General features: G+C 39.9%; 1 protein-coding gene across 2 annotated transcripts in view; it reads right to left on the bottom strand.

The window, feature by feature from the left end:
- LOC135728162 (F-actin-uncapping protein LRRC16A-like) overlaps positions 1 to 25,056 on the bottom strand; it is a 145,587-nt gene extending 120,531 nt beyond the window's left edge. The window contains exons 1-2 of one of the 2 annotated variants that reach the window (XM_065246288.2): positions 24,615 to 25,056; positions 19,860 to 19,957 (exon numbers count right to left, since the gene is read on the bottom strand). In XM_065246288.2, coding sequence (XP_065102360.2) covers positions 19,860 to 19,957; positions 24,615 to 24,654 — 138 coding nt within the window. In that variant the 5' untranslated portion in view covers positions 24,655 to 25,056. The remainder of the gene's footprint in view (positions 1 to 19,859; positions 19,958 to 24,614) is intronic. The other variant, XM_065246287.2, reaches the window with a different exon arrangement.
- Between the last annotated feature and the right edge of the window lie 2,045 nt (positions 25,057 to 27,101).

Below are 27,101 nucleotides of genomic sequence, written 5' to 3'. Positions count from 1 at the left end.
GGAGATATAAGGCTTTGTTTATTCCGTTGCTAGGGTACTAAGTTTGGTTGCTAGGGAGACAATTGGCATCCCATAATGATCAACCTTCAAGCCACAAGTAAAACGGTCCAACCCCCGTGTCTCTATGATGTTCTGAAGCGGAGATATAAGGCTTTGTTTATTCCGTTGCTAGGGTACTAAGTTTGGTTGCTAGGGAGGAAATTGGCATCCCATAATAATCAACCTTCAAGCCACAAGTAAAACGGTCCAACCCCCGTGTCTCTATGATGTTCTGAAGCGGAGATATAAGGCTTTGTTTATTCCGTTGCTAGGGTACTAAGTTTGGTTGCTAGGGAGGAAATTGGCATCCCATAATAATCAACCTTCAAGCCACAAGTAAAACGGTCCAACCCCCGTGTCTCTAAGATGTTCTGAAGCGGAGAAATAAGGCTTTGTTTATTCCGTTGCTAGGGTACTAAGTTTGGTTGCTAGGGAGAAAAATGGCATCCCATAATGATCAACCTTCAAGCCACAAGTAGAACGGTCCAACCCCCGTGTCTCTATGATGTTCTGAAGCGGAGATATAAGGCTTTGTTTATTCCGTTGCTAGGGTACTAAGTTTGGTTGCTAGGGAGGAAATTGGCATCCCATAATAATCAACCTTCAAGCCACAAGTAAAACGGTCCAACCCCCGTGTCTCTAAGATGTTCTGAAGCGGAGAAATAAGGCTTTGTTTATTCCGTTGCTAGGGTACTAAGTTTGGTTGCTAGGGAGAAAAATGGCATCCCATAATGATCAACCTTCAAGCCACAAGTAGAACGGTCAAACCCCCATGTCTCTACGACACTCTAAAGTGAAGATATTCCATCTGGGACGCTTTTATTCCCTTATATGGGTATGTTTCCTGCCCCATTATAAGTCAATGGGAGATTTTGGGGGCCCCTTACACCCCAGGGGTACAGCTTACACCCCATTGTGATGTATGTTCTTACACAGCCTGTCAGACTCCTTAGATGTGGTAAGCCACAAGTTTCTACAAGTTTCTCACTCGCAGCTATGACTCGTCAAAGTTTGTCTCAATGTTAAGTCAATGGAAATTTTGGGGTGTTTGAGCCCCCCGTTTAGGAATTCGGAAGGTCCCATCAGTTAGAAAAGATATAGCACACTAAGTCAGACCAGGCTGAAGGTCTGTGGAAAATTTGGTGCATGTAGCTTGAAAGCCCTAGGACGAGTTAGTGTCAGAAATTTGGGGTAGAATAATAATAATAACTAGATAGGTACATTTCCTGAAGAAAATGTGAAGTGGTGCTTGCCGTGGCAAAATTCGGCTGACAATATATGATTATACACCAAACCACAAGTAAAACGGTTTAACCCCCGTGTCTCTACGATGTTCTGATGCGGAGATATAAGGCCTTGTTTACTCTGTTGCTAGGGTACTGTATTTGGTTGCTATGGAAAAAATTGCCATTCACTAGTCATTACACTCTGACTCCCGAGTAAAACTGTCCAACCCCCGTGGCTCTACGATGTTCTGATGTGGAGATATAAGGCTTTGTTTTTTCGGTTGCTAGGGCACTGGATTTGGTTGCTAGGGAAAAAATTGGCATCCATTAGTGATTACATGCCGAGTCACGAGTCATACGGTCCAACCCCTGTGTCTCTACGATGTTCTGATGCGGAGATATAAGGCTTTGTTTACTCTGTTGCTAGGGTACTGCATTTGGTTGCTAGGGAAAAAATTGGCATCCCATAGTGATTACACTCTGAGTCACGAGTCAAACGGTCCAACCCCCGTGGCTCTACGATGTTCTGATGCGGAGATATAAGGCTTTGTTTACTCTGTTGCTAGGGTACTGTATTTGGTTGCTAGGGAAAAAATTGGCATCCCATAGTGATTACCCGCCGAGTCACAAGTCAAACGGTCCAACCCCCGTGTCTCTACCATGTTCTGATGCTGAGATATAAGGCTTTGTTTACTCTGTTGCTAGGGTACTGTATTTGGTTGCTATGGAAAAAATTGGCATCCCATAGTGATTACACTCTGAGTCACGAGTCAAACGGTCCAACCCCCGTGTCTCTACGATGTTCTGATGCGGAGATATAAGGCTTTGTTTACTCTGTTGCTAGGGTACTGTATTTGGTTGCTAGGGAAAAAATTGGCATCCCATAGTGATTACACTCTGAGTCACGAGTCAAACGGTCCAACCCCCGTGATTCTATGATGTTCTGATGCAGAGATATAAGGCTTTGTTTATTCGGTTGCTAGGGTGCTCATATTTGGTTGCTAGGGGCGTGGCTTGAGAGTGGCCAATGATGTCGCAAGTTATTACGCTCTGAGCCACAAGTAAAATGGTCCAACCCCCGTGTCTCTACGATGTTCTGATGCGGAGAAATAAGGATTTGTTTATTCGGTTGCTAGGGTGCTCCAATGTGGTTGCTAGGGGCGTGGCTTGGGAGTGGCCAATGATCCGGCCAGTGATTACTTCTGAGTCATGAGTAAAACGGTCCAACCCTCGTGATTCTACGATGTTCTGATGTCAAGATATAACTGTTTGAATTTTATGTTGCTAGGGTGCTTAAAAGTGGTTGCTAGGGGCGTGGCTTAATAGCTCTGGGACTATCCTGATAAATTGATTGGATGTCTGAGTAAAATGAGCCCACCCCCATGTCTCTACGACATTGTAAAGCGAAGATATCCCATCTGGAACTTTTTTATTCCCTTATATGGGCATGTTTCCTGGCCCATTATAAGTCAATGGGAATTTTCGGGTGCCTCTTACACCCCAGGGGTACAGCTTACACCCCAATGTGATGTATGTTCTTACAGAGTCTATCACCCTCTTCAAATGTTGTAACCTACATGTTTCTACAAAATCCTCAAGCGGAGCTATGACCCGTCAAAGTTCGGCCCAATGTTAAGTCAATGGGATTTTTCGGGTGGTTTTTCGCCCCCCTTTGGAAAATCCTGCACCCGATCGCTTATAAAAGTCATAGCACACCTCTCCTTAATAATCCGGTCGATTTGAGCCCTCTTTCATGGGACTATGGCAAACCGTGCGGGACGAGTTACGCGCCGAAAAAGTGTGCAGACATAAGAATAAGATATAATAAGTATGAGCAATAATAATAGTGATGCCTTGCATAAATGCAAGCACCACTAATAAAATATAAGTTTAATAGCAATAACAATATATTGGCTTTTTCAAAGCCAACATAATAAAATATAAGTTTAATAGCAATAACAATATATTGGCTTTTTCAAAGCCAACATAATAATAAAAAGTTTATGTACAACAACAGTATGTTGGCTTTCTCAAGCCAACATAATAATAATAATAATAATAAGTTTAAGTGCAACAACAGTATGTTGGCTTTCTCAAGCCAACATAATAATAATAAGTTTAAGTGCAACAACAGTATGTTGGCTTTCTCAAGCCAACATAATAAAAAGAGAACAAATTAAATTAGGATGAAACTTTTTTTGGAAAGTAAATGGTCGGTTTTGCTCATTTGATATATTGTATGTTTATATCTTTAAAGAAGAACATTTTCTAAAAGGCATTAAACTTTTGTGAAAATCATAATAAATGCTTTTTAAAAAATTCTGGGGGGGGGGTTAATGGGTTCTTTGATAAGCATTTCTAAAACCCATCAAGTCAAGACAAACTTTCATTAATGATGTTACATAAGCTTGGCACCATTGCCATTTTCAAGATCCTCTTTATTTGCCAGTTACCCCTCAAGTCCACGCAGACACACTGCCCACCATTTCTGTCTCACAAAGCTGAACAGTGACTGCTTTGTTGTTGTTCCGCTACAGTAGATAGACGTGCACACAAGGGCCGCCAATCCCCGCTGTACTGAGATCAGTTCCAGGTTTCCTTTTTGCAAACATTACATGGCTTGATTTTAAATGTTGAGCTAAGCGTACCAGCCTAACTATCTACGTTTGCTAAAAAAAAAACTAAAAATAGTCAACCACTTGGTTTTTGTATGACTAGTTCGTATGACCCATGCCAAATCTATGTGTTGATAGGGATGACATGCTTGGTATTCACTTACAGTGCCATCCACATTTTTTCTATGTTTTCATGAAAAGAACTTGGCAAGAAAGTATCTGATATGCAGCCAGGCTGATGGGCGGTGCCATTTCCTGAACAGCTAGTGTTTTTATACTGTCGTTGGTTGCAGGCCCAATTAGGTCAGTGACAGTTCTTTAAAAGCAAACGCTCAGTCTAATCTGATCACTGGAGATGTTGACGTAAATCACACAAACCTCCCAGAACATTCAGCACTGATAACGCAGTTAAGCGAATCTCCAGTTGTCATGTAGCGAAACCAAATTTGATTTAAAGGGATGGTTCACCCAAAAATGAAAAATCTGTCATAATTTACTCATCCTCATGATGTCACAAACCTGTATATATTTTTTTGTTCTGATAAACACAAAGGAAGATATTTTGATCAGAACCCCCACTGACTTCCATAGTATTCTTTTTTCTACTATGGAAGCCATAAATTAAGGTTCCCAAGATATTGTTTTATATTTTTCTTTGTGTTGCAATGCACTTGCTAGGTTCTAGCAAAGACATAATATTAACAAGATACGTCACTGGTATCGATATGAATGGGGGAGATCGCAACTGGCAGAATGTCCGCTCTAGTCCCGCCTCGCAGTAAAAAGAGCCAATTGTCAATCAGAATCCTCTGGGAGAGGGATTTGCGCATGTGCAGAATCAACAGGCCTTGTTTGTCTTGTTTTAACAAGTTGCAAAAATGGCGGACAAGTGACGCAACTTCCATAAAAGAACTTTGGTTGTGGGTGGTCACTGGCTTGTCCAAAAATAAAATAAAGCAATCTATACCCTATATCACCTGGGTCTCCCTATGCAACTCCATAGGGAAAAAACTGCATAGATGGGATAGGGATGCACCGATACCACTTTTTTGGAATACGAGTACTTGCATTTCAGTACTTGCCGATACCGATACAGAGTACTTAATAAAAAACATGATTCAAATTTACAGGTAACAGCTTTAGTCATATAACTTAACAAAAAAACAAGGGACTAGTTTTCCAGTTTGTTGTAAACTCTGCCTCTTTGGACAACACAAGAGGCATTAACCCCTTACATGCCACTCAAACATAGACATTTCTCAGACCGTGGTATCGATTCCAGCTATCGGGGGACTTTTAACGAGTACGAGTACTTTAGAAAATGTGGTATCGAGGCCGATACCCGATACCAGTATCGGTATCGATGCATTCCTAGATATTACATCATTAGCAAAAGCAGGACAAGGAACATAAATTACGAACTGAAGATTAATACTAAGAGCACGACATGCAATGAAAAAATTCTTTAGGGCTATAGTAAACAAACAGACACCAATAGTATGTGACAACATGTGTTAGTGCCCACAAAACAGTGACTGGAGTGAGTTATAAATATTATTTGGTGAGCCCACAACAGCTCAGCTTTGTGCGCCAGCACAGACTGTGCATTATAACTGGAAATGCGTGTAGGACTGCCAATGACTGTGATGGTATCATTCTTCACTACTGTAAACAAGCAGGATTCCCAGAGCCAAAACAATCAGTGAGCCCTGCAAAAAGCTTTTCATTAGCAGACGGGCACTGCAGACCTCACCCATAACAGTTTCCACCGCACCATAAACTTCAAACAGACTACAGTCCGCTGGAGTACGTGTGAAGAGGGGGACTTTACATAACCTGGTGACCTGCTGATACCATCACACAAACCCTTAAACTACCACACCACACCATTCATGCAAGAGAAGCAAAATAGTAAGAGGAATTGACACATACAGATTTGGAGATTTCTGAAAACAGACTGAAAATAACTTCCCGGAGGATACTGACTATGGTATAAATAATAAAAGCGCTAAAAGTGCTTTAATATTCTGCTGCATCTCTACTTAATATAGCACTAGGCTTTATATCTGCTGACCACTGAACTCTACATGCAGCCCAGACAATAAAAGCTTTGTTGGACTGCTTGTTTTTAGACCTTCAGTACTTCATTATTAGGTGCCAGTAAGCCTCAAGATTGAATCTGTAGTCGTCCCTGGCATGTCAGCGGAGACGTGCTCTGCACACCACAGCTGAAAAAAGCCGACATTTCTGTAGGCAGTCGTGCTGGCAGCATTCCTTGGCTGTAAGACCCCAAGCAGGTGTCTCCTCGTGGGCTAAGACAACCATTCATGAGCAATCTGGGTTTTATCTGGCATCAAGTCATTTGCCTTATATGGCCTGATCTGTGTCTAAGTCCTACTGAGTGAGGTCATTATGAGAAAGACTCTTCCTCTGTGACTTCATGAGATCTGCTCGAGTAACATTAATTCAATCGGTTTACATTTAAATCAATCAGGAACAGAAGGGTAGTAGTGTGTCTGACAAGTAGTTGATTTTAATTATTATTTACATAAAATAAACGTAATACAGCCACACAACAAACTTATGAAAATATTTTAATCGTTATTTGCATGAGAATTTTTTAAAGCAGCCACACAATAAATAAAAACTATCACCACAATGCTCACCACAATGATTTCCCTTATCTCATGTGTTAATATTTTTATTGTAACAATTTATGATTTGCAAAAATAACTGTTGCATCTGTGTAGATTAGATGCAAAGTGTGCGCGCGTTGTGCACGCTATACATTATGGTCAAGCTTGCGCCCTTAAAATAGCATAATGAACAACGCCCAACGCGCCACTGACTTCAGACTAGTTTTTTCTGGTCAGTGGCGCAATTGTTTTTTGAAACTGGAAAATAGCATCAGGGATGGTTTGCGCCGCAACACGCCTCCTTTTTTGCGCCCAGGGAGCGCAAGTTCATTCCCTAGTTTGCCGACGTGCGTCTGTGGAGAGAAAAACCCGGTGCAAAATACGAATGATTCATGCGTCACTGACAAAGTCAATTGCGCTGGGTGCAAGATAGGGCCCAATATCTATATTCCACTTTATAATATCACGGTTATTGACAATACCGGTATCTAATATAAACACCAAATTATATTTAGGAGATAAGTCTGTGATATAGACAGAACCTTTACTCTATAACTAACCCTAACCTCATGAAAAAAACCATTAGAGGTTTCCATGGTGCCACTTCCTAAAATGCCTCTAACCCATATATCTAATGCTAAACAGTCACATCAAGGAAAGGCCTCAGAGCTTGGACATTTCTCCTAATAATCAGCCTGCATTCCAGGTAAAGGTCAGGTTCTCTGTAAAGAGCATTGTGTGTACACAGCAGACAGAACATATGACTCACTGTGTGTCTGTTATACATTGGCTTTAATCCAGCAGGGCATCATGAGACATGTTTCCTCTAGCATAAACTCTGATAAAACAGCATGCGCTCTACACTTACAACTGTACTTGTCTTTTGGCGTTGGTATACCCAAGAGGCTGAAGATCTGGGCTACAGGTGCCTGAAGTACTTTAAGGGCAAGGAATGACATTTGTAGTGTAGATGTAGTGGGCAAACCTACTTGTATCAGCAATTTGTAACAAGGGACCGACTAAGGTCCTCTGTGGCAGTGGTTTATCCAACCAGACTTTTGCAACACAACCTAGATTTTTATCAAAATGACTTAGGGCCTTTTCACACCTGGTCATTTAAAGGTTTTCTCTGATCGCATAGATATCTGATCGTAAAAGACCAAGTGTAAATGCCCTCCGAAAATGTGATGATTTACAGGTCCATGACGGGGAAAAGCGCTTAAAAAACGACTCTCTCAAAGTTTTATTTCTTTGTTAACTTTTCCCCACCAATACCCCTATAATCCACCATACATCATGTTTCGAGTGTAAAAAACGCAGTATTTTTCACAAAATGTACTTTAAACCGCTGTTTTTACTGTCCTAAAAACAGTCTGATGTCTTCTTTATTCTATGAAGTCCCTCCTTCAGAAATACGTATCGAGTTCTGATTGTGTAGTTTGTTTAGTGTGTTGTGATTCAACAGCAGCTTAGCTTTAGCCAGAGCCGTTTAAGCATAACTGGTGACTGATGTAATCCTGTGGGCGGAGTTTAGTCAAAAACTCTTATATTGATGTCATTCAACTGGGAAGTAGAGGGCTGTAGTCTAAACCGACCGTTCACTGTAAGCTTTGAAAGGAAATCGCTTGGTATTGAACTTTATAATTTTGCAGGTATTATTTGTGCTTTAACAGCAACATTACAAAATAACTAAAGTTTAAAAAGTTAGTTTTTTGCTCATTACTCCAATTTCGCGTTGCATGTAAACATCTTAACCGGCCTTCTCGCATGAAAATTAAACGTCACACACGGAAGCAACTTTATTAAAGTTTAAACGCATTAAAGTCTGCGCTCGACTCATGCAGTTGGCAGAGAAACCCCCCAAAAAAATTTCTGCAGACACGAAAATAGATACAACTGTATAGCTTAAGAGGCTGTTTACACTTGGCATTAACATGCGTTTTCGTCGATCGGATCACAAGTGGACGACGTTAATGCCAGGTGTAAACGGTGTTCAAAACGTTTTGAGCTCGTCCACTTTCGACCACTTTCAACCACATTCAGAGGTAGTCGAAACCACTTTCGACTGGACCGCTTTGGAGTTGCGGAACGCACATGTGGTTGAATGTGTTCGAACAGCCACACGCGACCGCCTTCTCTCCACCCATTTATTTAATCTGAGGTATTAAACATAAGTTTTTACGTCTTTTTTTGACTTCTGGTGTGAACATACGGTGAACAGTGCTATTTTCAGCCTTTCATTGATAAACCTAAAGCGGCTGATCTCCGTAGTTTCGTTTTGAAAGCGTGAAAGTTGCGCGATCCTATTTCATCAATTGCACTAAAATTCAGAGAAAGCTCTTACATATACATGTACAAAACACTGTGCAGCATGTTTACTTGCTAAACAAGCAGTGGACTCCGACATAATATTAGTTTGCGTCCATATGAACTCATAATTACTGAATGACAGCAGAGAGACTCGCCCACCGTCTCACAAACCACCCCCTCACAGTATTCAGAACAGAAGCGGTCGAAAGTGGACAAAAGAGACGGATTTAAATACCAGGTGTAAACGTAATGTGTCTTTCTCGTCCACTTGTGATCCGATCGATGAAAACACATCTTAATACCAAGTGTAAACAGCCCCTAAGACAGATGCCGTCAGTGTTTTGAATGACTATGGCATGTTTGAAGTGACTACATTCCTTTTTTTTTCTGTCAAGTGGCACAGATCGGATATGACCCACAAACGTGTAAGCAGGAAAAAAATCAATATATTCCGAATATATTCTGAATATTAATTAAATATGAATCGGATACGTGCATTCACGTCCATAAGCGGTCAGATCAGATTTTCCATCGCAAGACGGTAGTTGCCTAGCAATATAAAAAGCCGTGCAGCGTTGCTATTTTTAAAGTGACCGAAAAAAATCATCTTACATAATTTAAAGAACATTCTGTAAAAATATAACCTCGATAATTAGATTGAGACTTTAACCTGGATTTCACAGACAAGGTCACATTTCAAAAGATCTTGCCGGCTTACTATTCATGGTTTCCAGGGAAGGTGAGACACACCCACCGTGATTGTAACCTACGGCACCTTTTTGTAATAGTACCATACTCTTTATTTACATCAAGTAGTCTCTAGAAACACTAAAGTAAGGCAGAGCAGTGGACACATTGTCCAGTGTACTCCACCTACAAAGCAATCAAACAAAAACCCGTGTAGAGTTTCAATACCTGCTAGACGGGCTCTGTCTGATCCACACTAAACATTGTGTGTGCACTATCTCTCTCTCTCTATATATATATATATATAGGGGCCTCATTTTCCATGAGTGGGAGTTACAATAAAAAGCTCTGAGTGGATCCTCCATAATGAAGGAAAGTCCAAAGGGAGAACCTGATGATCTTTGTAAATGGATAAAGCTTGTGCTGTTATATAAAAGCAATTATATGCTGAAATAATATTCTTGGATGCATTAAAATATGGAAATGCAAAAGCAGTTAAGTTAATTCTTGCCTTAACAACACGGCATTAAAGCTTTGTTGTTACAAAGCTGGGTTAAAATCAACATTACACTTCTGTTTCTAATAACAGTACAGAACAAAGAAATACCACTTTTAAAACCCAACCCCTGGAGACACAGAGGCATTGAAGTCCATTAAGTCTAATGTTTATATCTAAGAATAGCCTAGATGCCATAAAATGACAAAAAAAACAGTAGGCAAGATTTCTGTACTGTATCTTTCATTTATCATAAGTGTGCATACATTGCACAGATATATTTGTAGCCAAATATCGTTGTGTATGGGTCAAAATTACTATTTTATGCCAAAAGTAATTAGAAAGCGTATTAACTTCTTTTCAAATTAACCGTTATGACTGGTTTTGTGGTCCAGTGTGATATATACACAACTGACAATTATTAAATAGCAATTTCATTGCTACAAATAATGTTATGTTGTGTATTTGGTATAATACAATGTGTTCGTGTGGTTTATGGTTAAAAAAAACATTATTTTTGTAGCACCAGATTTTACTCTCTTTCTGAAACTTAATGATTTTGTTTAAAACTCATCAATCTGAAAAGCTCTGTGTCCCTGATTGGCCAGCTAATCTGTAAGTTTTGATTGGCCTGAATACCTCTGACATCAGCCGGAAACGTGATGCTCATTACCATGTTTGAAAGATTCGGTTGCTAACAGGAGTTAACTTAGGGTGTACTCGCACTCTCCAAACCAAACCACGCTCGGGTGCATTTGACCCCCAAAGCCTGGTTCGTTTGACTAGTGTGATCGCTCTGTACCGCGCCCGGGTACGGATTTGTTAATTGCGCCCCGGCCGATTTGCAGAGGTGGCCTGGAGCGTGGTTCACTTGGGCTCAGGTGCGGAAGGCTGTGGTGTGAGCGCAATCGCGACTCCGAATAAAAAAACACAGACTTACTGTGCATTCAGACCGCCACCGGCGAGAGCGTCAAAGTGGCCGGAAGTCATTCATTTTCAATGAGAGCCGGCGGCGAGCTCCGGCGAGCAGCGGCGCGGCGAGCTTTGGACGGTTTGAGCGTCGAGGAGAGTTGAAATCAGCTCAACTTTATGGTAATGAGCTATGACGCGGTTCGGCGGCAACCAATCGGAAGGCGGAAATGTTCACCGGCAACCAATCGGAAGGTGGAAACCTCCGCCTGAGAGGAGTTCAGAGAATGCATTCGAGCGTCAGAGCATCCACTACAACTTTTCTTTAGCGTCGTTGTCAGGGCAGCCACAGCTTTTATTGACGCTCTCGCCGGTGGCGGTCTGAATGCACAGTTATCATTACATTGGGTTCCAGTGTTAAGAGAGCGCTTTACTTCCTGATTTTTTCAAAACAATCGCATCTTAATGACAAAAGCGTGCACTGTCTCGGATCGATAAAAGTACAGTGTGAGTGCGTGCTTCTGGGGGAGTAGGGAGGGGTGACAATCACGCTGGGACATGGTTTGGTTTGGATAATGTGAGTGCGCCCTTACAGGATTTAAGTCCGAAGCGGGAGGAATTATGATAATGTCAGTCTTTACAACATCACCAATCCAAGGAAATGAACTGTTGCCTACAATCCGTGTGTTTATTGTGGTCCAAAAAAAGAGATTGACATTCATGACGTATCATGACATTTTACGCTGGATTTCCACTGACTGCGGAACGGCTGCGGATCCGCTGCGGAACGGCGGCGGAGTCAATCGGTTTACAATCAAGTCAATCTGTGCATTTCCACGGACTGCATTCCGAATCCATCACAGCTCCGACCATCCGCAGCCCTCCGGAACAAATACGCAAAGCTTCTATTTTTGACAGATGCCGGAAAGCTCCGCAGGGCGGAGCCAGGACTATATCACGTGATCATACCTGAATTTCGCTAGATCTTTTGTCATGATCTGGGCTGGTCCAGCAAAACGGCATAATTTAATGTCATAATGGGCGGAGACAGAACTAGATATCGCGCAATCGTCACGTGAATTTGCGAGACCTCGTGGGTCCTCGTCACTTCAGCACGCAGCTGCTCTGCAACAAATTCAGAACTGGTGGGTATTGGCGGACTGCGGAGTGCGGAGCCGTAACGCAGCGGAGCCGATCTGCAGCCGCTCCGCAGTTGGTGCAGATCCAGCGTTACACATTTCCTTTCCCATTTTTTCTGCATGAAAGAAGTATTTGACTTACTATTGAAATTAACATATTATAGTTTTGAGGAGAAATGCACAACGTTTTGATAAATAGGAGTATTTGCAATTTATGAAAAGTGGAGCATCTATTAAAATTTCCTAAACAAATGAGCAATAACTGAACTAATATCCTCAATACTTTCAGTGCAATTTTAAAAAGAAGGTCCATATGGTGCACTTTTAAGCAGTTAAATAAATATATGTTCACTATGAAATCACCAATGAATTGTATTATTTGACTAAAAGAGCTCGAGGCATTTGATGTTCACTTAAATTCTTTCCAGGATACCCTAGAGAGATTCAGATCAATATCAAGCAACAACTGAGCTTTTAAAGGAAACAGAACTCTGTGAAGGGGGATGAATGCCAACAGGTCCTTAACTTCCAGATAAAACAGGCTGTGTCACAGAAGCACTGATATTCAAGGTTGTCTTTTAATTTCTTCTATTTCTATAAGTAGTAGTTATAAGTTAGTGTTCCCATTCATCTCAATGGCAGCTGCTCAGATGAAGGATTCACTAACAGAGGTACACAACCTGAAGACTGCTGTCTATGCCTTCAGCTCTGAAAGTCTTTATCAACCAATCACCTCATACATAAATATCATGTGACCAGTCACTCTCTATTACAATTCCTTGCAGCAGGAAGGTAAAAATACATCTGGATGTTGAAAGCCCTACAAAAAAAGCAAATACATAAACAAATTATGAATTGTAAACAAAAACTGCATTTAAAAAAAAAAGATGCATTTTGTCTGAGTAACTAGTCCTCACGAACAAATAGGGCAGTGCAAACCATACACTTATTCATGCTTTAAAGTGCACTGAATAATCAGTGAACAAAAAACAGATCTTGGATTCCAGATAAATCTTCTCCCTTATTTAGAGAAATACAACAACACATGTGCCTGACATGAAAGAGGCAGAGATATGAAAAGCTCAGAGGTGAGATGAAACATCTCGACCTTCAAAAGCAACCTGCAGCTGGCTCACAGTGAGCCCGCCTCTCATCTCGGGTGTATCGGTTGTGCCTCTTAGAGAAAAAGAAAACAGCATCAGATGCAGAGCTAGTTGGAAAAACATGGGACAGATACAAAAACTAAAATAAAAAGAAGTTTCCCTAAAATGTGCATGGAAGAAAAACACAATCCAGATGCAAAATCGATTTTTTTTAACTTAGGAGCAGGACACAATGATCTGTTTGCAAAGGTCATAGTATAATGCTTACTAACTTTAACTACTTATATTAAACATTTTATAGCAGAAGACGTGACTGCGGGTTTACAGTAAACTGCAGTAAATGGGGAAACTGGAAAACCATTGACCTCATGAACCACCACAGTGAGGCAACTTTTTCACCAGGATGTGATTAACCTTTGTTTGGGGGCATCTTAACATATCCCAATAGCAATGCTAGATTTTCAAATTTATAATAATGTAAACCAGCATTAAAGGGGACATTTCACAACACTTTTTAAAGATATTTTTTGGGTGTGTCCTTTAAAATGCACTGAATGCCAGTGCCGTGGTTGGATAGTGCAGATTAAGGGGCGGTATTATCCCCTTATGACATCACAAGAGGGCCAAATTTTTAATGAGCTAATTTTTCACATGCTTGCAGAGAATAGTTTACCAAAACTAAGTTACTGGGTTGATCTTTTCAATTTTCTAGGTTGATAGAAGGAACCAAATTTTAGAACGGGAAAAGTATATTTAAAACATTATTGATAAGATTCAAGAATTGCTGCTTTGCCTAAAACAAAAGCCTTCCAAAATGACCTTCCATTGGTTAACATTAAAATATTAGATATAGGGTCATATAATTTGGTTAACATGAAACCAGATATAACCCTTGTTCATTTTCAATACATTAACATAGCTGGTTGTCCTAAATAAAGAATTTATGTTTTACCTTATATTACTTACTACTACAAGTCTTGCAGAATAAAGGCAAAAACATTTGAGGTATAGATGAAAAGTGAATGGCACCAGAGTGACTGTGTAATACCTGAAAAATAAACAGCACCAAACACCAGGGCTCAAAAAGCTCATGAATTATCAATGAAGCAGACGGCAGAAAAAAAATGTCAGATTAATAACCTGCACAGATTTATGTTCATAACACATGTCATTTCCTAACCCAATGGCTATATTCTGGAAAGCACACATACCCATTAAAGTATATACCTTCACTTTACAGTTAACACAACTACACACATATACAGTCTGCTATTATTGCACAATTCACAGTGGTAATGCTTTTGTTTGCACGCTTTGCTTTGGACTCTCCATTCAGCCTAGTCTATTCAAATCTTTTGAAAAAGTCACAGAACAAAAAAATAAAACGTATATGAAGTCAAACTAAATGCATTAATGATATAGTTTGCAAATTTATTAGTTATACATTTTGTAAGTTACTAAATCTGACACTATTGAAAATTTAATCAGAAAGAATTTTCACTCCAAATTGCAATTTACAATTTCATAACCATTCCACAGCTACAGCTTATGTCCCCATGAACCAGAAGTGGAGTTTAACTACTTCCATGTTCTGACGTATTTCCAAGTAAAACAGAATATCCCACAACGAAACTAGTGGGTGTGGCTTGTGTTTTTCACTGTTATTTCATTGGATATAGAAAAGTAGGCGTTTCTTTCATAAATGGAACTCGCTGCAGACTGACTGTTGGAGGGGCATGGTTAATGGATGCTCCACCTAAGCCATCTATTTGACGTCATCAAAGACAAATTGTTTATAATAAGCATTGCAATGTTCCGTTAAAAAAAAGAACTGTCAGTATTGATTTCATGGGGACTTTAACAATATCTATGCATCGGTCTGAACCTAAGGGGCATTAGGACCCTGTGAGTTATATGAGGCTCTTTGTCGCACTGCCCTGTAATCTCTGCTGTCATGTTAAGGCAAGCCATGAGGAAGAGCTCGGATTCCCACATGCTGATGTGGAATTTAACAGTAAGATCTCACACACATACGTGCGCACACACACACACACACACACACACACACACACAGAGTCTAGCCATCATCTGTATGAGGCTCCTGATGATCCCATAACATCAGAGCCCACAACATTTACTTCAAATGCACCATCTAAGATTTAAAAATATATGATAGACAACTATACACAGTATATACATTTCATATAATGATAAGGTAAGGCTTCTAAACAGTCGGCTGGATTTTACTGGACAATTTGTCAAGCTGTGAGTGGTTTACAGGGCCGGGTCACTGTGACCATCATACCCTCTTTGCCATGTGAAACCTGGCAGTGAAAGACTTCAACACAGATGGCCTCATCATTCCCTCATCCACACCCATTATTCAGTGGTCGCCTAGGGCTAAACAAAAGGTATCAAATTTCTCATTGAGAACAACAAAATCCACACCATTCCATTATAGATGACGGTGCGTTATTTGTTCACTGTTTAACACTAGTGAACAGTCAAACATTCATTTGCTTATGATTATGATTAAACAGCTAATTCCATTTACAACAAATAAACACATGCTGTATTAAGACACTTTTATAGTTTACTTTATATTGTATACGCTTTGGTTTAAAAAGTATGTAGACATGTAACAATACATCCATGTGGACCAATGAATAGATGAAATGTCTAACGTAATCCCACATGTAAAATAACGATAGAAGTTACTTTATTTTGACACCACGTTTACGTAAATTCCACCTATGCATTTCTGCCAAAGCGTGCATTTTTGTTTACTGACAATATTGTGCGTCAGATTGCGAATTTGCGATGCAACAACAAACAGTGGTAACGGCGAAAAGACAGAAGCAGAAAAAGTCGGATACTGTCTAAATATGAATAAATCGATCGAAATACTCATGAATTAAATCAAATCCGTATAAAACATTTTTTTTTTGAGGAATTTGTAAAACATCGTATCGCTGGCTGAGAGAATGTATATGAAATCGCATCTTGTCAAGATGTCCGATTTACACCCCTAGCTAACATTTTATGCAATGCTAAATTTACATTTAGACATTTGGCAGATGCTTCTATCCAAAGTGATACTATCCAATCAACATGCTTTTATTAAATATGTGTTTTCTGGGAATCGAACACATAACTTTTGCACTGCTAATGTCAATGCTCGACCAATTGAGCTACAGACAGCATGCATCAATCTATGGTATGTAGCATTGCACAGAGCAGTTATCACCAGCGGTTATCCATGTACATATCTATGTATTACATGCAGGAAAAATCACATACTGTAAATAGTATCGACCCTATATACCACAAAAATAATGAGTACTAGTGTTTTATCGGAAAATAACCCGAGTGAATTTCTGCAGATAGGTTTTAATTAAAAACTGATGTGATGGGTAGGGAGTTACAGATCTATCTTTCATCTGAAGATGGGTTTGTTGGCTGGTAGCTCTGCTTGATGTCCATCCAGCTCCATCTAGGTGAGCATTGCCAACTAGACCAAAAGGAAGTAAAAGTGCCAGCTCATATACTCATGATGACAACCTGTAATAACACATACAGTTTATATTTCCTCCTGGCTTTAAAGGAAATAATATCTTTTTGTATACTAGGCGAGTCAGAGCTTGAGCAACGGCCCGAGGGTTTACTGTATGACTGACTGACTATTTGAACCGCTCTCTCCTCATCTCGGTCTCTTAAATGTAAAAATTGTATCTCTATATTCTCTGCTAGCGATCGGTCTTGTGATGTGACATTAAACTTTGCTTTTTCTCTCCCTCAGGCCCTGAGGACTTAACACATCTATAATGTGTGTTTTAATATGTTGCAACATTGGAAATTTCTTGTTGTTGTGGGCACATTGTGGTAACCCGACAATTTGTACATCAGAAAAAATGACTGTGTAAGTATTTCAATAAAACAATGTTGAAATATGGGAAAACAGTCATGCACAAAAGTGTTGCAACTTTTGATAAATCACAAATAAAAATCACTTTGGATAAAAGCATCTGCTAAAGGCCGAAATTATAAAAAAAAACTGACAACAAATTTGATGGAGTGTGTACACACAAATGTCAAACTTCAAATTAGTGCACAGAGATGAAAATCCTTGGCTGGCTGACAAAATTTTTTTTGAACAAGAACACTTTTTCCTTTTGAAATGATATCCCAATCATTTATTAAGAATAGCTAAGGTGCCAGTCTTTAATATTCATGGTTTAGGAATCATTACTGAATTTCCGACAAACTTCAGGGAAATTCCAGCACTGTTTCCCCTCATGACTCTCTGAGTCTCTCTATGTCAATCCCTTGTTCTTTTGCTATATTTGTCCAACAACAATACATTGTTTGTCGTGCTCAGCAACCTACACAAGTATTAACGGCAAATATTGCCTTGTGTTTGTGTGTCTGTTTGTTTAGGACTGTGAATCACTATATTCAGTCATATCTGTGGATTTAAAGGTACAGTTCTGATTTAACTGCTTGATCATAATATAAATTTAGAAACGAAATCATAATTATCATAAGAGTAATGTTTCAACAATGGTGTTTTAAACAGGCATCCATACTTTTTTCTATTCGAATTTAACTCAACATAAAGGGCCCTATTTTAACGATCTGAAACGCAAGTGCGAAGCGCAACGCGCAAGTGAGTTTGTGGGCGGATCTTGGGCGCTGTTGCTATTTTCCCGGCGTGAGAAATAACTCTTGCGCCGGGCGCAAATCAATAAGGGGTTGGTCTGAAGTAGGTTCATTATTCATAGGTGTGGTTTGGGCGTAACGTCAAATAAACCAATCAGAAAGCTATCCAACATTACCAGGCGTACGCCAGGAGCGGTTTACAAAAAAAGTTAGTTAAATTACAAAATCTGAAGGTATGCGCTGTTCAGCAATTTACTGGTGCAACCTCCCCTGTTTGTATTTTTTTCATAAAATAGGAGTTTTTCCAGTTATGACTCATACAACATTTACTTTAAGCCTAAATAGAAAAAGTAATGATTTTTTTATTTAATAAACATATTTTTGTATAAATAGAGACTATTAATTTAATAACTCAACAGCACTGAAGAAACATATTGTAAGCATATTCATTTAAAACAAATAAAACTCCATCTGACGGTGGCGACAATAATCTGACGGTGGTGACATTGGCCTCATTATTCCAAAATGTATACCACTCAAGTCAATGGCTTCTTGCTTAAACTTTATGTAAATATTTGGTCCAAAAAATAACAATCCTGAGCACTGTGATGAACAAATATCAAATCATAACTTCCTAAAATACATAAAACCTGACAGAAAAGACAGAAACCCTGACGGTGGTGACAAAACCTAATATAGATAAAAAAAAATAGATGAGTTGTTCACATTAGCCATCTTGTTTCCCCTCTGTTGCTAGCTACTTCAGACCTCTTCTTAAAAATTATACATTTATTTCATAATCTAATCTAATATTTTTTTTACAAAGATGACTGGTTATGGTTGTCACGGTAGCAGTGTACAAAAATATGAAGAAGTTTAAGAGAAAATAGCAAACATACAGGAGCTTGAGTGATCTTGAAGCATGCAGTAGAGCTGAAGGTTTGAAAATGGGGTCCTCAGGAATGCAGTTGACCCTGTAGTTGTCTGATTTTATTGCTTTTTATAAATATCTGACGGTGGTGACGAATATGTGGGACACATTTTGAGCAATCACAAAATAATAGTAAATATTGTTCAAAACTTTTTAATACATATTACATTGTACTCTTTCATGTGGTAAATATATTATTCAATTCAATTATTACTTTTGGCTTTTTTAGTCAAGTTTAAATGATTATCTCTTAACTGAGGACAGCTGATTTTGTAGGCAATGGGCCAGCATATAATCATTAAATTAATCAAAAATAAACCTATAAAAAACCCTTTTATATGTGCAAAGGACCCCCTGATTATAACATCGATTCTTTTTCTTCATGAAATTTGTATTAATTTCCAACAGAATTAGCACTTTTCTTAGTGGGACATGTTTTTGACAAAGTTTCAAGAATCAGTGAAATATTTTCAGACAATGTAACTGGTTTCGCTCGTGTAAAAAATACTTCAATGCCTTTGGAGTCCTGTTAGATTAAACAGATCCATCTAAACCTGGCTCTGAGCCATAAAAAAACTATTTTTAAAAACATTTCCCCCTCCAAACATCCTCACACAGCACTTCTGCCAAACTAATACAGATCTTTAAGAGGCTGTGGCATCTCTCCAGCTGACTCCCTCGATTAATCTTGACCATTCATTAAAACAATCTTCCCTAAACACCAACAAGCAAGTATTCCAATGAAAATGCCTAAAAACCATTCGCTAAGACTCACATAAGCACTGATGCAAGCTAAAGCCGTGTCAGACCCAGCACTTTAATACAGGCATCATACAGGATGAACTTCCTCTCCTGCCAGCGCTATCATGTCTCATTGCTCTACTCATCCAGGTGTAAAAGTGTTTGTGAAGAGATGCTTTTCTCTCAGATGCAGCCAGATGAAACCAAAAACCAATCTGGGAAACCCACATTCCCTGGAATACTGGAAGTGGACTTACATCTAAAGATTAAAAACCTGTCTTTGCTGAATTACAGGTTTTTTGGACGTGGATAGATGAATATGAACAGGTAAACAGACAGACAGATGGATGTAAAATGCAGTGACTCACCAGGACTCTGTTCTCCACTTTGTCTCCTTTGATCTCCAATTTAACTCGCTTCTTGACCACCAGCTTGATCTTCCTCCCCACTGCATCTTTTACACTTTCTGATTGGAGAAAAACACACCAGGAAAGTTTCAGTACTGTTAAAAAGTTAGCCCAAGAAAAAAAAAGGCTTATTTGCTAGTTCTCTCCAAAATTACAGATGAAAAGGGTCCACCAATATTTATAACACCATGGATATTTGTTAACATGTAGCTCTCAAAAAGAGAGAGAGAAGGAAAGAGATGGATGATGAGTGTGTGGGGGTGGAAAGCTAAATGACATTCATTTCACATCAAGCCGAAGTTCATAAGTCTGCCACAGTGTAGATAGAAGCCAGCAGTCAAATTTATACCAAAGTTCCACCTCTAATCGATTCTCCACACCCTCACAGACTTCTTCAACTCTGGATTGGTGTAAAAGTGGGTCATGCTTGCTGTTGGGGTGCACTCCTAATATCGTCAGCTTTTTTAATAATACTCTCCAAAAATGGCAACAAATACAGTGCTAAGTAATTCCTTTTGGAATTTCATAGTTTTCTGAATAAATCTGTCATAAAATGTGATCTGGTCATCACTTAAGTCAAGGGTATTGACAAACATAATGTGTTTAAAAATAATTACACAAATAATTCTGATCTTTCACGTCTTTACTGAACACACTCATTCAACATTCAAAATGGCAGTGGAAGTAGTAAGTGAACCCTTAAGGGCTCGTTATAGTCGTGCGTAGGTCCTACGCGTCGGTTTTCATTTATACTTTTGCGTCGTCCTCCGCGTTGACGTGCAAACACACCCGCAAATCACTGGTAGGCAGTATCCACGCGTGTAACCACAGTAGCAGCACGACCGTCAGAGAAGAAGAAGCTTGGCAAGTTAACCCACAAACGAAGAAGAAATACCAACTTGATGTGTATAATTTGAGAAGACCAGCAATAATGGAAGTAAATAAACAGTGACTTTTGTTGCAGTTTGAGTTAAATCACTCCTCAACTTGGCTCATCTTTGTTTTCACCGTCACAAACGGAAATACCTATGACGCAAAAATTTTTACCTGACGGGAGGGGTTCTGGTGGACCAATCACAGTGCTTGCGGTCCGCGTAGATCTGACGCGCAGTAAAAAATTTTGTGAGGTGCGCGTCAGGCTACACAGAGCTACGCACAGCCGTAGCTACGGCGTAGAACCTACGCATGACTAGGGCTGCATTAAGATTAATCCCGATTGAGAGTGTGCCACTGAATTTTACAACCAGTCGCACATGTGTGACCTGTAAATTTGACCTTTTTTTGTGATGTGACACTGAATTTGAAACAGCACATTGTACTTTCTGGATCTATCATTAAAGTATTTATTAGTAATACAGTGGAAATTGGTAGAAATGTGAATATTTGGTTAGCTTGTTGATTTACAGCAGGGGTGGGGAACCCTGGTCCTGGAGGGCCACTGTCCTGCAGAATTTTGTTCCAACCCTATTTAAACACACCTGAAAAATCTAATTAAAGTCTTCAGGATCACTTGGAAATGAAATCAGGTGTGTTTGGTTAGGGTTGGAACTAAAGTCTGCAGGACAGTGGCCCTCTAGGACCCAGGGTTCCCCACTCCTGATTTACAGTGTGTGCCCCTTAATTTTCTGGTTGCGCCCCTAAAATTTTCAGTTGAGGGCCACTGTGCTCCTAGTGAAAAAGGTTAGTCTGGAGCCCTGCTGTGCATTCACACCGCCACCGGCGAGAGCATCATAGTGTCGGAAGTCATTCTTTGACAGTCGGCGATCAGCGGCACTTCACCTACGATGTGAGCGTCGAGGAGGGTTGAAATCAGCTTTATGGTAATGAGCTATGACACGATTCGGCGTTAACCATTCAGAAGGCGAAAACGTTCGGCGATAACCATTTGGAAGGCGGAAACCTCCGCTTGAGAGGATTCCAGATAATGCATTTGAGCTTTAAAGCATCCACTACACTTTTTCTATAGCGTCGTTTGCAGGGCAACCAGAGCTTTTTTTGACGCTCTTGTTGTGGCGGTGTGAACGCACAATAACTAGAATAAATAGCTGGGTGTCCGCCCCTTGGCAGCAATAACCCCAACCAGGCGCTTCCTAATGCTGCGTTTACACCAACCACGGTAGAGGCGGCAAGCGCAAGTTTTTCAATGTTAAGTCAATGTGAAGACGCGTTGACGCGCGTCTGGAGGTCTCGTGGCGCGGATGAGGCGTTTGTCGAGGTAGACGCTATTCCGCCTCATTCGCATGTCTAGTTCACGCGAATAGCGCAAATTGAGCGAATGGTGCGGTACCCGCAAATGATGCTTTTTGTGCATTTTGCGTTTGAATTTGCGGCTAACACCCAAGTTGAAAAATTTGAACTTTGGCGGCGTTAACCAATCAGGAGCCTGCTTGCTGCTGTGGCAGCAGCCCAGAGTCACTCATTCAGCATGAAGGCTTGATATTGTCCGTAAGCAGTCACCCGGAGCTATACGACACAAGTTCTTATTTCTATAGAGGAGACAGGAATAAAAAGGACCTCGCTTGGAAGAGTGTCAGTGAGGACATTGGGCAACCTGGTAAGTTGTAAATACACATTTCATTTTTGAGTCACGTGACGTTTACAGGGCTCCAGACTAACTTTTTTCACTAGGAGCACAGTGGCCCCAAACTGAAAATTTTAGGGGCGCAACGAGAAAATTTTGGTGCACACACCGTAAATCCGCAGAAAGTACAATGTGCTGTTTAAAATTCAGTGTCACATCACAAAAAAAGGTCAAAGTTACTAGATGTAAAATTCAGTGGCACACTCTCAAATTTTGGTGGCAAAATGCGACCATTTGGTAGCAGTCTGGAGCCCTGGTTTATCAACCCACGCCATTTATTTTCCCCCTATAGTAAGGTGACTAAATACAAACCGGTAAGTTAACTCTCTAGATAAATGCCATCCTGCAAATAGGACAACCGCATAGCACTTGCTCCTCCCACAAGAAGCGGATTTTGCCTCTGATGCTTGCTTTTTCCGCGCGTCTACTTCGCTCTAGATGCGCAAATGCATTCAAACTGTTCAAGCGGCAAACTAGGCACGGTAGACGCGATTTTGACGCCTGAAACGCGGTTGGTGTAAATGCAGCATAAAGCTGTGGATCAGACCTGCACTTTGTTAAGGGGGAATTTTTGCCCATTCTTCCTGGCAGAACTGCATAGCTGTGTCGTATTCTTTGGATTCTGTGAATTATCCAAAAATCAAACAACGCACATGTATTTCCGTAATGTCTGTGTAAAAAAAAACTTAACTAACCGTGTTCCTGTAGCTTAATTGGTTGAGCATAGTGATAACAAAAGGTCATAGGTTTGGTTCCCAAGGAACACACCCACTCATAAAATTGTATACCTGTAAGTCACTTTGGATAAGTGTCTGGGAAATATGCAAATGTTTAAAAGAAATCACCACACCATAACATGATAGGCACCATACACACACACCAATTCACATTTTCTCAAAAAGTGAAATCAGGTGACAAGCACATGTGTCCTGTACTGTAAGAAAACAATGGCTCTTCTGTGATATCTCCACATGCTGTGGTCAGTAAAACAGTTAAGTCACAATCTCTTCCTCATTTCACATAATGCCGGTCTGCTGTTAATTACCCCATTGTCAAACATAACATTTTACAAAGCTAATAAAGGTCTCCTTTTTGCTTCAAATACACCACATTTGTCTCTCTCTTCCCTTTAAAGGCCGGCAGTGGTGTTGAGACACAGGTGTGTCACAGGACGCCGGTAGGGAACTGGACAGAGAAACACGCATTGCATGGTGTCCTCTGACTGTTTTAGCATTTAATGGCATGGGACAGGTAAAGCATGAAATGAAGTAGAGCAATATTGCTTAGTGATACTAATGCACTCAAGTGAAAAATGCATTGTGTGGGATTTATACTGTAAATAAAGTCCATCTATGTGTTGGGTTGTGGAAATAAAGGCTATGATGACATGTAGGGAAAATAAATACAGATAAGGGATTTGACTGATCTCATTTGTTGAACATGGTAATTCAGATTTTTTATTATTAATACATGTATAAGTTTTGATGAAATGTAGAAAAAGCATAGCTTTGATACGAATTCCTGGTGTAGAAGAAAAAACATTCCCACACTCTGTGCACCATAGATTTATGATTTATGTTTGCAATCTGAGTTTTGCTTGAACAATAAAGTAAACTAAGTACAGGTGAGGAGGAAGCTGGTGTAAGTTTGTAACAAGATTCTCACTGTACATCTAGTGTGTTTAATATTGGCTTTATAATAAACCGTGAAGGCAGGGATGGATTATCATCTTTCCCACAAACATCACAGACCGATTCTTTCCATTGTATATATTATAAATGAATACTGTGATTGAATACTGTCAAGTCTTTATACTACATTACTTACAATCATGATTTGTAGTCGTTGCAGCTGTGTACACATATAACACAAACAATACTATAAAAAAAACAATATGATGTGCACTAACTCAATATTAACAATAACACGAGGAATTAACGTTACTCGATTCATTCCGATTATACGCTGTTTAATAGGCTAAAATAATAATAATATACACAGTATTCATTCGGCTACTATTTTTAACATCGCTAATTATAAAAAATAAAATCCTGACTGACTGACTGACTGACTGATAAGCATTTTGTCGAATCGGTTACTTGGACTATTTTCATGTAAATAGTAGAAAATCTTACCAAGCAGTTCTTGCGGGACATCTGATATTTCCTCACTCATTTTGCGGTCTGGCGTCCCAAATGTGTGCACAAAGCAAAATCCAGAGAGTTGAAGCAAGAGACATAAAACACGACTGATAAAGTGGACGGGGGTAATAAAGGCAGGAGATTTAGATATCAGGTGCAGCCTCGGACACTTTGGTCGCAATGTTTCCCCTGTGATCTGCTAACAGCGTCTGCACGCATCTCCCTCTGTACATCAGCCGGACGACGAGACTGAAAAATCACGCATGGAGAAATAACGAGGTAAAAATCCGCTTGTTGGAGGCATCTGCGAGACCTGTCCGCGCACCTCACGAGTATCTCGAGACCCTTATCGCAGACAGGGAGCGATTCAATCCTGGATTCGCCCCTCCTATGGTAGCGGTCACTCCTTCTACATCCCGAAGACAAATCACGGAGCTCCCACTGCAGGCTGACTGGTGGACAGGGAGAGGACGACATCTGTTGGTTTATCCCAGAGTTACATGTAGGCATTGCCCCAACCGTACCAGTCTACATTCCTAGGACTAGTTTTTCTTGTGAGAGTGCCACCTGTTGGATAAATAAAAGAATGCAACCAAAGCACCAAATACTAACGAAGCCCTTAAAGGGGACATTTCACAAGACTTTTTAAGATGTAAATAAATCGTTGGTGTCCCCAGAGTACGTATGTGAAGTTCTAGCTCAAAATACAATATAGATAATTTATTATAACATGTTAAAATTGACATTTTGTAGGTTTGAGCAAAAACGTGCCGTTTTTGGGGTGTGCCCTTTAAAATGCAAATGAGCTGATCTCTGCACTAAATGGCAGTGCTGTGGTTGGATAGTGCAGATTTAGGGGCGGTATTATCCCCTTCTGACATCACAAGGGAGGCAACATATGACCTATTTTTTTTACATGATTGCACAGGATGGTTTACCAAAACTAGGGTTGATCTTTTTAACATTTTCTAGGTTGATAGAAGCACTGGGGACCCAATTATAGCACTTAAATATGGAAAAAGTCTGATTTTCATAACCCCTTTAAATGTGCATTGTGTATTTTTAAAAATGATCTCTTTACAGAAATGCAATATAATATACATAACTATATTATGAGTGATGTACTGTTTTTATTACCTCAGAATGAGTCATGTTTATACATACGCCACAGGTCCCCTTACATGAAAGTTGCCATTTGTTTCTACAGTAACCATAAACGGACAAACTGTTACAAACTTGTCACTACGTTTTCACAGACGATGACGTGTTTGTCCTGTGGTGGCAACTGTAGCTTCACTATGCGTTTCAAAAGGGAGTGGTGAGCTGGACTTAGCCGTTGGTTGCAATTCACATTTTCACCACTAGATGCCACTACAAATCTACAGACTGGACCTTTAAAGGAATAGTTCAGAAAAAGGAAATTTACCTCATAATTTACTCACTTTGAAAGTGAAGTGAAAGTGACAAGCATGTAACACATACTCAAATGTGACCTCTGCAATTAACCGATCCCAGTGAGTAGTAAACACACGCACTGCAAGTCACGAACACACCTGGAGCAGTGGGCAGATATCCCAGAATCCCACAATTTTTAATCTAGAGCCGTTTCTCAATGTCAAGGAAGGATCCTCGGAAGCCAGAATTTCGAGGATGCTACGTCATCGACGTCCGTTAGGTCGTATTTATCCAATTGTTACTGTTTTGTTTATGTAAATGAGGAAAAGTCATATAAATCTCAGGTGTACTACAGGGATCAGTTTTAGGCCCTCTCCTCTTCTCACAATACATGCTTCCTTAAGGACAGGGCTGGGCATTCCTCGTCCTGGAAGGCCACTGGCAAAGTTTAGTTTCAACCCTAATCAAACACACCTGAAAAATCTAATCAAAGGCTGCCGCGTGACTTGCAAATGGCATTCAGTTGTGTTTGATTAGGGTTGGAGCTAAGGAATCTCCACCCCTGCATGCTTTAGGAGATATTATCACGAGCCACAATGTAAATTATCATTGTTATGCTGATGATACCCAGCTTTACATATCCTCAGAAACTGGTTATACCCACCTTTATGTAAACAGACTGTATTATTGATATCAAGTAAGTATGGTAACCAAACAGATGATGGCACCCATTGACTTCCATAGTATTTTTTCTATTTTTATTTATCAAAACATAATTTTGTTTAAAAATAAAATAAATAAATACAGGTTTCAAACGAATGTCTAGCACCTCAGTATCTTTCCCAACCTGTATCAGATTACAATCATATATATATATATATGTATATATAAGTATTTGAACACCCTGCTATTTTGCAAGTTCTCCCACTTAGAAATCATGGAGGGGTCTGAAATCATTGTAGGTGCACCAAAAAAGCCAGAAATCACAATGTACGATTTTTTTAACTATTTATTTGTATGATACGGCTGCAAGTAAGTATTTGAACACCTGTCTATCAGCTAGAAATCTGACCCTCAAAGGCCTGT

The sequence above is a fragment of the Paramisgurnus dabryanus genome, chromosome 13 (assembly GCF_030506205.2).
Source record: "Paramisgurnus dabryanus chromosome 13, PD_genome_1.1, whole genome shotgun sequence".
Lineage (NCBI taxonomy): Eukaryota > Metazoa > Chordata > Actinopteri > Cypriniformes > Cobitidae > Paramisgurnus > Paramisgurnus dabryanus.
Note: the sequence above shows the minus strand (reverse complement) of the source record. Positions and strands in the feature narration are given on the sequence as shown.